The sequence below is a fragment of the Lissotriton helveticus genome, chromosome 9 (assembly GCF_964261635.1).
Source record: "Lissotriton helveticus chromosome 9, aLisHel1.1, whole genome shotgun sequence".
Taxonomy (NCBI): domain Eukaryota; kingdom Metazoa; phylum Chordata; class Amphibia; order Caudata; family Salamandridae; genus Lissotriton; species Lissotriton helveticus.
In genome coordinates, this window is record NC_136070.1 from 927,837,352 (window position 1) to 927,850,540 (window position 13,189).

Genomic DNA, 13,189 nt, shown 5'->3' on the forward strand with positions numbered 1-13,189 from the left:
TGCTCTGAAAGCAGCGCGAATACAAACCGACGCAGCTCTGTCCAGATTTACGAGTGGCTGCAGTATCGCATAATGTGAGCCGCTTAATCCTGGGAACAATTTAGCACCGATCTCTTTGTGGCGTTAAAAGCCCCGGGCGGCGCTCAGGGCACCCTCGATTGGCACAAGAACCTTGTAATGATCAAGAATGGCAGCTAAAGTGAAAGTTTAGAAGCCTTAAGCCGAATGCTGTCGGAAGCTGGGCGCCCTTGTTCGGGATTCCAATGAGAAAGAACTACAATATCTGTGTGTAAGATCCAGACAAGTTCACGCCTCCTGGATATGAAGCTGGGGAGATGTAACAAGTGTAGCCCTGGGCAGGTCGGGCTCATGGGTTCTGGTCCCTGCTCTGAAGACATTTGGTTAGATGGGGAGAGTTCAGAGGCACAGTTAGACCTCCTGGGTTCTAAAGCCTGCCCTGGAGAGGGAGGATCTGATGGGGAGAGTTCGCAAGAACAGTCAGGCCTCCTGGGTTCCAATCTCTGCTGTGGAGAAGGAGGATCTGATGGGGAGAGCACAGGGGAACAGGCAGGCCTCCCGGTTTCTAACACCTGCCCTGGAGAGGGGTGATCTGATGGAGAGAGGACAGGGGAACAGGCAGGGCTTCTGGGTTCTAACGCCTGTCCTAAGAAGAACACACATACTGGCTATGTGTAAGGCAATACCTGTTATTAGAGTGGGCCTGGTTCTCCGACATACTAACCCACCTAACCATTTCACTTCTAGTTGGAGCCAGTACATTCCGTGGTGCATGGAGTGCAGTCAAAATCTTGCCTGATGTCAAGACAGCAGGACTTTTTCTGAGCTTGAGTGTGAGATGGCGCACAGTGGTTGTTCCCGGCTCTCCAGTCTGAGCGTGGGACAGAAAAAAAGATGGCAGGCTGGTGCTCAGGTTTCCAGGTAGCTGAGGCAGGCTCTGAGGAAACAGGGAACTTGTACCAGATCGAGGCTGGCCGATCGTAAATCACACGTCAGGGTGTGGGGAAGACATAGCTCCCTCAAAATTGCAGGACCCGAGCCCGTAAGAATCTTATGAGTAAAACAGAGTATAAGTTGGTGGACTGTTCTTAGGTAGCAGTTGCAGGGTCATTGGGTTGGCACGGGGTGTGGCTTTAGGAGTGGGGGAGGTGACAGTATAGTATAGATGTAGTGACTGTAATTGTTGATTAGATAGTGGTATGGAACTGGCAGCAGAAGGTCACCCAGCTAGTGACACAAGGGTCAATGATGAGGTGGTGCTAGGATAGTGTTCCCAGGGGTTGTTGGGACAGTGCCATGATACTCACCACCGATGGTAGCTCGATGATGCACAGATCCTTGGGATGGGGCTCAGTAGCTACTGCCTGGGTAGTGGCTGCAAGGGTCAGAGAGATGGGGCTCAGGATACGTCATCACTAGGTTTTGAAGAGACAATAGGAGGGCACTGCCTGCAAGTGGTAATACTGTGCCTGCGGGAATCTGTGGCGTAGTGCTCCGATGGTGGATGTAGGGAAGAGAAGGACAGTGCCCAGAATGGGTCTGGAGGTGCTAGTGGGAGGATGCCTGGAAAAATGTCACACAAGCTGGGGGATGGCGCCTGGCTACAGGATCCAGCAATCGATGGAACGGTGATAACGCAAGCCCGGTGGGGCTCCATGGATGGTGCCCCAGTATTGGTGACTAAGGTTCAGATTATACCTCAGCAGTGGATGCAAGGGTCAGTTGGATAGCATGCAGAAAGTGAGCGCAAGGTGTGCTCATCATGCTCGGGGAACCGTTTCAGAACTGCTGTCGGTAGGGTCAGTGGATGGTGTCCAAGTAGTGACTGGAGTGCTTACTGAGTGGCACCAAAGTAGTGGTTGCAGGAGACTGTGAAATGGTTTTCAAGCCGGGATGTAGAAGGCTGTGGGGTGGGCCCGGAAAGAGGTTCTAGAGGTGGTGGAATGGTTTACAGACCTTTTTGGTCAGGGTACATTTACTGTGATTTTATGGAGGACACAAATGTTCAGATTTTGCTCTACTGGTGACTGTAGGGGTCACTGAGATGATATCTAGGTAGTGGGCGTAGAGGCTGGTGGAAGCTGGTTATGTGAGTTTTGGCAGCAGGGTTGGGCTGTGTCTGTAGCATCAGTAGATGTGTCCATGGTTTTTGGGGAATGGGCTGCTTGTGATGGAAATATTGTATTAAAGAAGGGATGTAGCAGTCATTTGCAAGCCATCACGCTACTACTGGCTGCAAGTTTTGATTAAAGGGTGCATATACTTTGGCTAGAGGCCTCAGTGTGATATTGCTTGCGTGGGGGCATTGGATGTCATGGCAAGGGGCTGTTAAATGGTCACATGGGTTGTTGAGTACTCCTCCAGCAGTTACGGCAGCCTGGGGTAGAGGCTAGCGAATGGTGCCCGGACAGGGTTTAAGGACAGGAGCAGCTGTAGGAATTGGAGGCACGTTAACTAGTTAGCTGCAGGGAACCAGCGGATGCTACAGAGGCTACAGCAGCAGGGGTACCCGAATGGATCTCATGAGTTGGCAACAGGGATCAGTGGGGACTGGTCAGCTGCTTCTAATCGCCATTGCATGCTTTCAGTGAACAGGAGGCGAGCAGGAGCTGTCAAATCTCACTATCGATGGAACGCTGAAGGGGGCAGAGTCTGAATGCCACTGCTGTGACCTCTCCTCACACCACCGCGACCCCTGGGGACTCCCACCGAAACCTGCTGTTCGTCCTCTGCAGCCGGCAGGAGTGGTCTCTGCCGAGCCTCATCAGTAGCTCCCACCTTCATTAGAATTAAAACGAAAACTGTGCTAGCCTTTCAACACATCTACCCCCAAAAATATGGGGGAGTGGGCTGAGGCTGCATGATGGTTTTCTCTGCCTCCCACACAACAACCAGACAGTGACTCTACAACCTTCTACCTGGGGATGTAGCCATTATAGATCTGTTCCAGGAGTCAGCGCTTTCAGGGTGCTGAACGGGTCGTGACGCAGTTCTTTAAGTGACCGTGTCCCCATCCTTTCCCTTGTATGGCTGAGAGGGAACGTTTTCACAGACAAGCTTTTCACCTACAAACCTTGAAAGGAGGTGAACAGAATTGAAAGAAGATAAACAGTGAGTGCTAAGTGCGAAGGACTACAAGAGAGACGACAGTGAGAAAGAAAGCAAGGGAGACTACGAGAGGGGGGGTGCCTGATAAAGAGGGACAAGGGGAAAGCAGTGCTAAATTTGTGCCGGTGGTTTCCGGTGCTTAGCACCCGCAATTAATAGTCAACACTGGATCTTATGGCAGTCGACCACATAGGGGAGCTGCTTCTTACTTTTGAAATGAGCACAACAACAATTATATAATATACATTAAAAATGACAAATATCTGCTGCTTGAGCCATTCCTGTAGCTTTTAGTGGCCTGAAATAGTCTATGCTGCAGAATTTTAATAGATATGGTTAGAAGTTTTGCTGGTTTTAGACATTAGCAGCAGGGGCAAGGGCCAATGCAAGCTGCTTTGGCCTCCTGGAGGGCCCTGGAACTTCGTTTTTTTTTTTTTTACAAATTAAGCACTGGGGAAAAGACAGAAAGTAAAGGCACAATGCCAAAACAAGGAGAGACTTGGTTGGAAGACCGAGGAAGAAAGGTGCATGATGGCTACAAAGTCAAAGAGGGAGAAACAAATAAGAACATCATGGCGGGAGAGAGACTGAAAGTGTAAGACGTCAGAGCCATCCATGGCCACCTCCGAAAAAAGCTAAGCTTTGTATGAATATTTGGTTTAACATTTATCCAAACCGACCGCTCAACCAAGATAAGATTCTTGCTGTATTAACTCTGGCTCTTCACCCTCCTCGAGCCAATTTGTACAAGGTAAGCCTGGCCATCCAGAACTCTGGTACTTTTCTGTAGGGCTACAACAGAGGGGACTGTTTTCAGGGCTGTATGGCTGCCACTCTCTCGTGGGCCTATCTTAGCCTCAGTCACTTGCGAGTGTTCGTGCCCAGGTGAGCATTATTCTTGCTCCACAATAAAAGCAGGACCCTTTTATATGTTAGCCTTTCGGACTAGAGGTCTGTGATTGTATATGAAGTAATCTGCACCAGGCACAGTACTATATACACAAATGCAGGAAACACGACCTCTGACATAGTGAGCTGTCTGCTGTCACAATGAACAGCACTGACCTTACTGAACATCAGTGATCGTGGATGACAAATTAGAACTGGGAGGCTTACCCGCCCTACCCTGCCACATTTAAATAGCAACACTGGCATCTTCACCAACTTTATAATCATCACAAAATGTTTTGGTGGACTCTTATCTAGCACCTGTGATTAAACTATGCACGAATACTGAATGCAAACGTGTGTTAGTACTTTCAGCGTAGGGCCTTGTATTGTCATACATTCGGTAGGACATACTTTATCGGAATGACACTGCATCTGGGTAGGAAACATACTTACCTTTTGTGCATCGAATTTTTGTATCCGGCACAACTTATATACTGGCCTTAAAATGATTTTCTGCTTTGAAAAAATATTGCACTATCACATGCCCCAGTCCTTCCACGCCACAAAGCATTATGGCCAATGTAGCTCAGTGTAATCACATCCGTTATTTTTGTATACCGAAGTTCTTGCTCACTCAGACTGTAACCTGAGAGTCATCGCCAGAATAAGCACATAGACAGTAAGCATATGTATATATGGATTCCTTTTACTACAGCCTTATACATTTAATACAGAGAATTTTACACATAATGCAAAGTGATGTGGCAAAAGCCCCATCTCTAGAGGGGGAGACCCCTGGAGTGATCAGAGCATGGTTAACTGATCAGTATTTTACACTACAGTTAAGAACACAGCCCACCTTCAGATACTACATTTAGAAATTACTTCGGCTGTATTCACCTGTAGTAATAAAAGTGTTATAGGATACTCTTAAGAAGGCCTGGTAGAGCAAAATTCTTTGGTTAGTGCAATCAGTTAACACACCATTTGCATCAAAAGTACACCGTTTTTGAAAGAGTTGACTACATTATATATGAAATTATTCATGAAATGTAGACAAATCAACAAACTAACCTGAAAATCTAAAGCATAATGAAGAAAACCAGCCTACGCACCTGGAAACAACTTTGTAAGCCACTCATTCTCTCTCAGACAGGGAATGTCATAGAAATATAATAGTGCTAAAGAGAAAACAAGAAGAAAAGCTGCTCAAGGTAAAAAAAACATAACGTTACACGTGTGCCCAAGCTACAAAAAAAGTAAATAAAAAAAAAAAGAAATGCTCCCGTCTGTGTTTTTTAAACTAGTCCAGGGATGAGTGTTAGAATAGGAAAGCATTTGTGTTTCAAATCTCCATCATTCAGAACAAAATATAACATTAATGATTCTGTATTTTCGAAGAAAGCTGAATCATAGAAAGAAATACATGGATGAATACAATTGGCCTGTTTTCACTAAATGTAAAATGTATGAAGGTGTAAAATGTATGAAGGTGGAATATGTAAAACACCAGCCAACACAACATTTCAATAAGAAAGCACTTATTATGGATGTGAAAGTCTAAGGCTATGGACCCTACTTACACACGAGTAAACGTACACTTGAAATTTTACTGTTACACTTTATAGTACATTTACTACTTTTCTTTTTTTCACCACTTCAAAGTGTAAATTTACAATAAATTGTTGACTTTTATATCTCCACTCCTCAGCCAAATTTACAAATGTAGTTACTACCAGTAATTGACACGTAAGTTGAGTTCTCAGCCACCATGGTGGAGATTTCCTTACGGAAAATTATAGAGCAAATATAAAACTATTAATTCTAAATTTAATATTTAGTTAATTTAAATATATAAAATGAATGACAATTATTTTTTAAAGATTTTTAAAAAAAGTAAAACGTTTATCTGCATTCTGTATTAAAATGTACACAGTTCGGTACAGAATTAATTTAAATAGGTTTTAAAAATATTAGCATTACGTTTATTTTTATATTACAAAAGGTTATTAAAATACATTTTCATAAAAATGAGTTTCTTTATATTTTTAACATTTATTTAAATGTATGTATATTTTAGGAAATGAAATAAGTGAATTTATTTTAACATTATTTCATATGAGGTTCTATTTTAAGTCCTTGCTTCTATTATTTTCTATGGTAGAGTGATGCAGTGCCAGTGGTTGGCCATGTGTGATAGAAGACTTACTCCAGGTCTGAGCTTGAGTACATTTACTACTGTTTTGGGTCCTTTTTGACTGTAGTCACTTGAAACGTGCAGTTTGTGAATGGGAATACTCTTTGGTAGGGGGGTGTCTGTCCCTCCCTAAGCCTCTCCTTACCCCTCCTTAAGCCCCTCTTTTCTCCTCAAACTCCTCCAGTTTAGTAGTAGGTATTCCCTATTATCCAGACACTCAACCGGCCCCTCCCAATTTTACTATTAAGTAGTAAACTTGCATGTGTGAGGATTTCCCCATAGAAAATAATGGGAGGTGGATATTTCCACTCAGATTTGTGAATTGCATTTTGTAGTAAGTAATACTACTTTACATACTACAAAATGCAGTATTTGAATTGGACCATATTTTTCTTACTTAAGACAGCAGGTACCAGTTTTTTACATTTTAGAAGATCCCGTTTTGATAGATAACCTAGTTCCCAATTCAAAGTAATTACCTAGTACAACCGCCTCAGGACCTCACTATAAAATGTAAAACCTCTAGTTATGACTCACTTCACAACTAGATGTTCAAGGAATGGGTTATTAACTGAACACTACAGCCATGGATCACAAGTCTTAACTAAACCAGAGCCAGCCAAACAGTTCACACCTTCAACCAGCTGAAATATAGAGGTAACCCTCGGAAGGAGTAGAACAACTTAAATCAGATAAGATGCTCTCCTCTAATCTTCTAGTCAGGGAATATGATGCGTCTTTGGAAATAGATAAATGTTTCCTGTGCCCGAAAGTTTAGGATGATTATTCTTTCAAACGGTCCAATATATGCTTCTTATGAATCCATGCACATCAGATCTAGAAATCAGCAAGTGCAATTAGCCATAGGAGAAAGGTGTACATTGAATGATGGACGAGAGAAATGTTGTTCTTTGAGGGAAGAAGACCGACTTGAGGAACGAATACTTTTTTCAAAGTACGGATGAAAGCTCATAGAAAAACTGATTTTTAGCACAAGCTTGGGAAACCACCTAGCTGGAAGGACGAATCTTAATTTAAGAACGGTGCAAAGTTACATTTTGCCCTAACCCTAAAACAGACTGGGTAAGAAGTAAAGTTTTGTTCACACTGCATATTTATTTGAGAAATGAATTTGTCCTTTTGAGGACTAGACTCTTGACTTAATTGAAAAATAGTTATGACACTGATTAACCCAATATTGACCTAATTTTTCCATTTCTTTTACAGGATACGAAGACCACGTTACAAAGCAATTCCAACAGTTTTTCCCACCGTTATAAGGGCTCATAAATGGAGACTATGTTGAAATTTAAATAAATGTCCATGTTTAAATGCAAAAGAAGCTAGGCTTTAACAAAAAAATACTGTTAAAACTGGTGTACATTTTTACTCTGTGCGATACAATATAATGATGGCGAGACCTGAATCTGCGTGGGCATTTTCAATTATATTAGGAGTGATAAATGTTGAAGATAAAAACAAGTCAAGCCCTGGGAGTAGGAACGCTGGTTGACAACTGCTTTCATGACAAGTAATTCAAAGTGTGGCTTGTTGTCGGCATCTTAGCAGATGAACACGATAGGCCCATACTCCCAAAATGGGTATATTAAGCTTGGGCAGTAATGTCCTTGCAGCCTAGGAGTAAAAACGAGTAAATACACGGCTGTCCACAGCCAACAGTATCAGATGGAAAGGTATAAGGTATAAACACAGACAAGTATTTCTAAAATTGAAAGGGAAAATGGCACTTGCAAACCAAACAAACAAAAGGCTCACTAAGCAGGGGAAATCCTCCAAACGTCTGGATGAAGGGCGAAATCTGAAGGCGAATCTCCTGGCGGCATTACCTCTACCATGGCATGCCTGAGGCTACACCTACAATGCAGGAATTTCTATTACAGCCCGGTCTTAGACAGGCTGTAGTGTCTCTAGACTCTCCTACAGCACTGGAGACAAATCATTGAATCTAGAGGTTCAGGAGCTTCAGGGTACTGCTCACTATATCCACAGGGCCCAAAATTGGGCAATGACCAGTTATGAAGTCTTACAGACCAGTGGAAATCTGCACGTCTTCATGGAAAATGGCAGGGCACGGCACTGGAGCAAGTTAAATTCATTTTACAGAATTGGGCAAAAGTAAGAAGCATACGCTACCAAGTAGGTCGCTGGCACGAGCCATGTTATGAACGCTCCATGTGAGCAGGAAGCTCCTGGAGCCGCCATTTTCTTAGTGTGGCAGGTAAGCTTGCTTTGATACCGTCGCAGTGAGTAGGCTGCAGAGAGAGGATGCTTTTCATACACTGCCGGGGCTGTACTTGGTCTGCTGAGGAGTAGAAAGTATGCAGTGTGTTGGCCATGCTGCTTGTTATGTATGTGAGGAGTACATCGCCTACAATCCTGTCCCCACCAGTCGTGTGTTTGCGATGGAACTACGGTTGGTATTATGGAGAAGGGGAAGAAAGGGGCATTACTGCACTCATTCTTTTAAAACTACTCGTCTATTGCGTTTCCAATGATAACTAACTTTCCAAACAATGTAGCAAAACTGTAAGCCCAAAACTTGAAAATCCAGACGCATTTATTTAGATTCTTCAGGTAGAAATACAAGGGGTGAGTAAGAGAGGGGAAAGCGCAGTGTTCCAGTAGCCCCCACCCCTTCCACCCCCCTCGACACAAACTGGAGCAGATGTAGCTTCGCGCGCCCAGCGCGCACCCAATCAGGAAGGCCTGCCTACAATACTGGTTCGCATCAGGACCGGGCCCCTCCCCGCCACATCTCAGCTGCTGCATTTAGCGCTGCTTCATTACCAATTCGTCTTGTTTTAATTACAGTATTAATCCCAAGCTAATTAATATGGAAATGGGCAGGATTTTAGCCACAAGCAGGAGCGGGGACTAATTAAAATGCCAGATTCGTGGCAGCGGGACAGGAGTTGTGTTTATGCGGGAGCTGCGGCTGTTTGTTGTTTAATATAAACTCATTAGCGCTCAGACAGGGCATGAGGGATAGGGTAGCAGACAGGCAGCGATATCGGGTCTGCCACTCCTTGTCAGCAGCACAACACCCCCACCCCTTTGGGGGCAACACGCGCACGCCGGCATCCCTCACCTCCCCCCTTGTACCCCACTTTCTGAATGGCATGCACAAACAGGGACCTTACACCAACCACCATCTTTATCAAAACTAAGCAGAAGATACTGAACCCTTCACTCCACACCCTACTTTTCTGGATGGCATCTACAAACAAGGATCTTGCGCCCAGAGCAAACACGTTATGCAATACCGAGCATAAGGCGCTGCCACCTTCACTTTCCACACCCTTTTCTGGACGGTACGCACAAACAAGGACCATGTAATCAGGGCTTTAAGTGGAATGAAAAACTAGGGGGTCTCTCAAAATGGTGTGGCCGGTGTAATTAGGGGCGTGGCTTAAAAATACGCAACATAAAAAGCTGTGCATAGCATAGTGTGCCACCTGACGGGCATTTTGCTCTTTTTTTGTCATTCCATTCAAATACATAATACAACTAGTAACCTCATACCTACAAGCCAGGACTATTGGCTTTGCCAATGGATGTTAGTTGTGTAAGATAAACAAGCAACAACTATGGCTTCCTTGCATAGAATATTGAAAATGCGTCAGTTCTGAAATGAGGAGTCTGTGAAACAACTATAACGAGTCTCTGGAGTTACCTCAAAGGCAGCAAGGGTGGTACTGCTGCAGAGTTGAGTTTTTTTTACCCCGAGGGTGAGGGCAAAAATGGAGAGCCCAATAGGGACCTATCTAAGCACCTGCTTTTTAGAGCTGCCGGTGCTGAGCACCGGCAGGACCCGGCCCACTTAAAGCCCAGCTAGTACTCACCTCCTTTGGCAAAACCAAGCACAGGACAGTGCTCCCTGCGACCCATCACATAAAGCCTGTGCACAGGGAACTGGGACTGCCCGATATGCACAGAGCACACAAATATGCACACAAATTAATATCCACTTCCTTGTGCAGCGACTTCTGACCTAGAACGCAAACACTTTACGCCTGCCCCTGAATATTGTACACACTGGATATGAACCAGATGCTCTTCTCTACCAGTGTCTGGTTTACATAAAAGTTTGGGACTTTCATTTTGGACAACAGGGTGGGATGTGATACGCAGTCTTCTGCTCCCACACCTCTGTTAGGACTCCAGAAATGGGAGAGGGGTGAAGACCTCCCTTATCCCTAACCCAGGCACCACCTTTGGACTTAACGCACTTACAGCAGATCTTCAAGGATTCCACAAAAAACACGATTACAATGAATCTCAGTTGAATCCATTGGAATTATCCATTGGTATTGTTGGTTATCCTGAATATCGGGCATGGTTCCGCCCTCCAGGACCTATGCAGATGGCCCGCGCTTGTAAGCTGCCAGTCAAATAATATTCCCACTCCTCCTCTCCCTTCGACATGAAGGAAATAAAAACTATTAGCGACCACAAAGCAGGACAGTTACATGTAAAGCTCACTTTATCCTAACCTAATTGTTCACACAACTCCCTCTATAAAGGGCTCAACCCAGCCACTGCGGCATCCCTCCACAGAGAGCCGAGCGTGAAAGGCAATCAGCAGGCCTCAGAGTCAGTGTGTTAATAAGACCGAAACATCCTCTGAAACCCACCATCAACCCATGGCCCACATGGGAGTTAGACAGACTGAAAACTAAACACCCAAACAATGTTGTTGCCAAAGGAGAGAATGAATGAGAATCAAAAAATGTACTCACCGCTGTCGAATTCATCAGGAACCTGTGGGAAGAGAAAGGACACAAAATATATGAGGCGCTTGGTTTGTTGCACCATGGACAGGCACACTGGACTTAGTGCCTGCAGACATTTACTTAATTAGGGGGAAGATGAACGTGTCCATGTATGAATATTCAAATCCATCTGCTGCCCTGTCTGGCTAGCAGCTGCCCCCTCCCCCATTACTTTATTCCAATTCAACACCGTTCTGCCCAGTCTGGACCTCCTTGACAAGCAAGCCACGTCAAACAGTGGAGTGGCCTGGTGTCACAGGTGAGTGCAGGGCACCTTTGGAGAAACACACCACATATGGAGGGCATTTCACTATTCGTTTTCAACTGAAATGTATTGCTACGACAAAGTATACTTGTGTCGTTTATGCGTCATTAATGACCAATGGCCAACACAGCATGGTTACTTTCTTGTTTTCACACAAAGGCATACACAAATATACTGCTTGGCATGGCATGTAAATTCTAAATTTAATACATGATTTTACGCCTTACAATGAAGCAGTTTTTTTGCTCTTTATTATCTCAACTTGAGCTCAATGCTGTATGTAGGCAGTGTCTGCAAGGTGGATCATATTCACACATTAGGTTTGTATCTACTCTTGACAGTCCCCTCTCAGAGCACATTCGCAGCAGTCTATTACCTTCACTGTACAGCAAAGGAGAAAATGCCTTGGTTTCTAGTTTTCCCTTGGCACACTGGGTGAGACAGCCTGACTTGTCCGAGGTTCGACTTATTAGTGTTCACATGTTTCATTCTTTATTTTGTCGTCACTAGGCTTATACCAGGCTAACAATTAAGGAAGAAAGGTACCCCCTAAACACACTATTTAAGGTCCGGGACAAAGGGGAAAACAAAGCAATGAAATGTGATGGGGGTCCCACTATAACTGTATTACTTCACAAAGGGCTACACAAAGCTCACAAGTCTGGCCACATGAGAAATACTACTAAATGCAAACATGTACTCACTATACCGGGCTCATTTACTTATTTATTTTTTATAATACTCCTTTTTTTATTTAACTAATTTTTCCTTATACATTTCACATGTTCCAATTGAATTATACACTAGACATAATATAAGTATACATCTAAATGGGATAATTAGAAGAACGTGCAAGTCGGACCACAGGCACAATTACCTGCACTGACTGGGAGGATCAGGCTAGTTAAAAATGTTCCTTGGCTGATTGAAGGATTGAGTCTTCCACTGAAGAATCTGACATTTCATTTTAGTCTCAGGAGAACCCAGACAAACTGCCTCTTCACAGTCGAGCTTCGGAATGACAAATCAGGTTTGTGACCAATTTCCACCAGAACAATAGGGGCTTATAGTTTACTTCAGAAGTAGTGGAGTACCCTGTCTGCAGGCTTCATTTAGATTTGTGCGAACTGCCATCTTGCCTTCAGTGGTGCTCCAGTTGGCTCTCCAGGTGGAAACCTTAGACCGGTAAAGTGATTATTAATGAGAGAAGATAGCCTGAAGTACGTTTTTCTCCGTTTGGGATCACCAGAAAAAAGCTGACGGTCCTAAACTGAAAAAATACAAATGAAACCCTGCGCCTGGGAAGAGAACATTCTGAAGGCGTGAGGGCCATTTGCGTTTAGTCTAACAAAAATAAAACCAAGTTTGGAAATTTGTTTTTATAAAACAAAAAAAAAGTTTGCTGTGCAGCTGTATGAAACATTGCGAACACTCAAACACGATACCGCCAGAAGAGCAGCCGTGATGGCAGCTCCTCTGAAGGCATAGAGCTCTCCGAATGGCCAGCATCTATCTCTAAATATGGCAAACGGTAGCCTGGCAAGGCATGGGATGTTGTTAAATCAGCAAGCGTGTCTTTGAAGGAGCAGAGGTGGATGAAGAGAGAAGAATCACTCCCTAGCCACTCTTTAATGCACCACTTGCCTCTCCTCCTAACGTTCAATAGAAATATCAGCATGCGGTGGCCTGCAGCCAGGCACCGCTGTTACGCAGATTAAACTTCTTAATACAAGCAGGTCATTGCATAATGAGCCAGTCACCACTCTGTTTATCTCGTGCTCAGATTGCAACTGGTCTGTTTAGGAGAACAGCATTCAGAGTCAGTGCAGCCCTCATTGAAAGGTTGTCTAAATGCAAACAAATATAAATAAATCTAGGATCTCCCAAAACTTGGAACTGAATAGGAACTACCCTGAG

At 44.1% G+C, this 13,189-nt stretch overlaps 1 protein-coding gene across 1 annotated transcript in view; it reads right to left on the bottom strand.

The window, feature by feature from the left end:
* TIMM50 (translocase of inner mitochondrial membrane 50) overlaps positions 1–13,189 on the bottom strand; it is a 301,751-nt gene that overhangs the window by 113,711 nt on the left and 174,851 nt on the right. Inside the window, exon 4 of the mRNA XM_078661133.1 lies at positions 10,975–10,996. Coding sequence (XP_078517259.1) covers positions 10,975–10,996 — 22 coding nt within the window. The remainder of the gene's footprint in view (positions 1–10,974; positions 10,997–13,189) is intronic.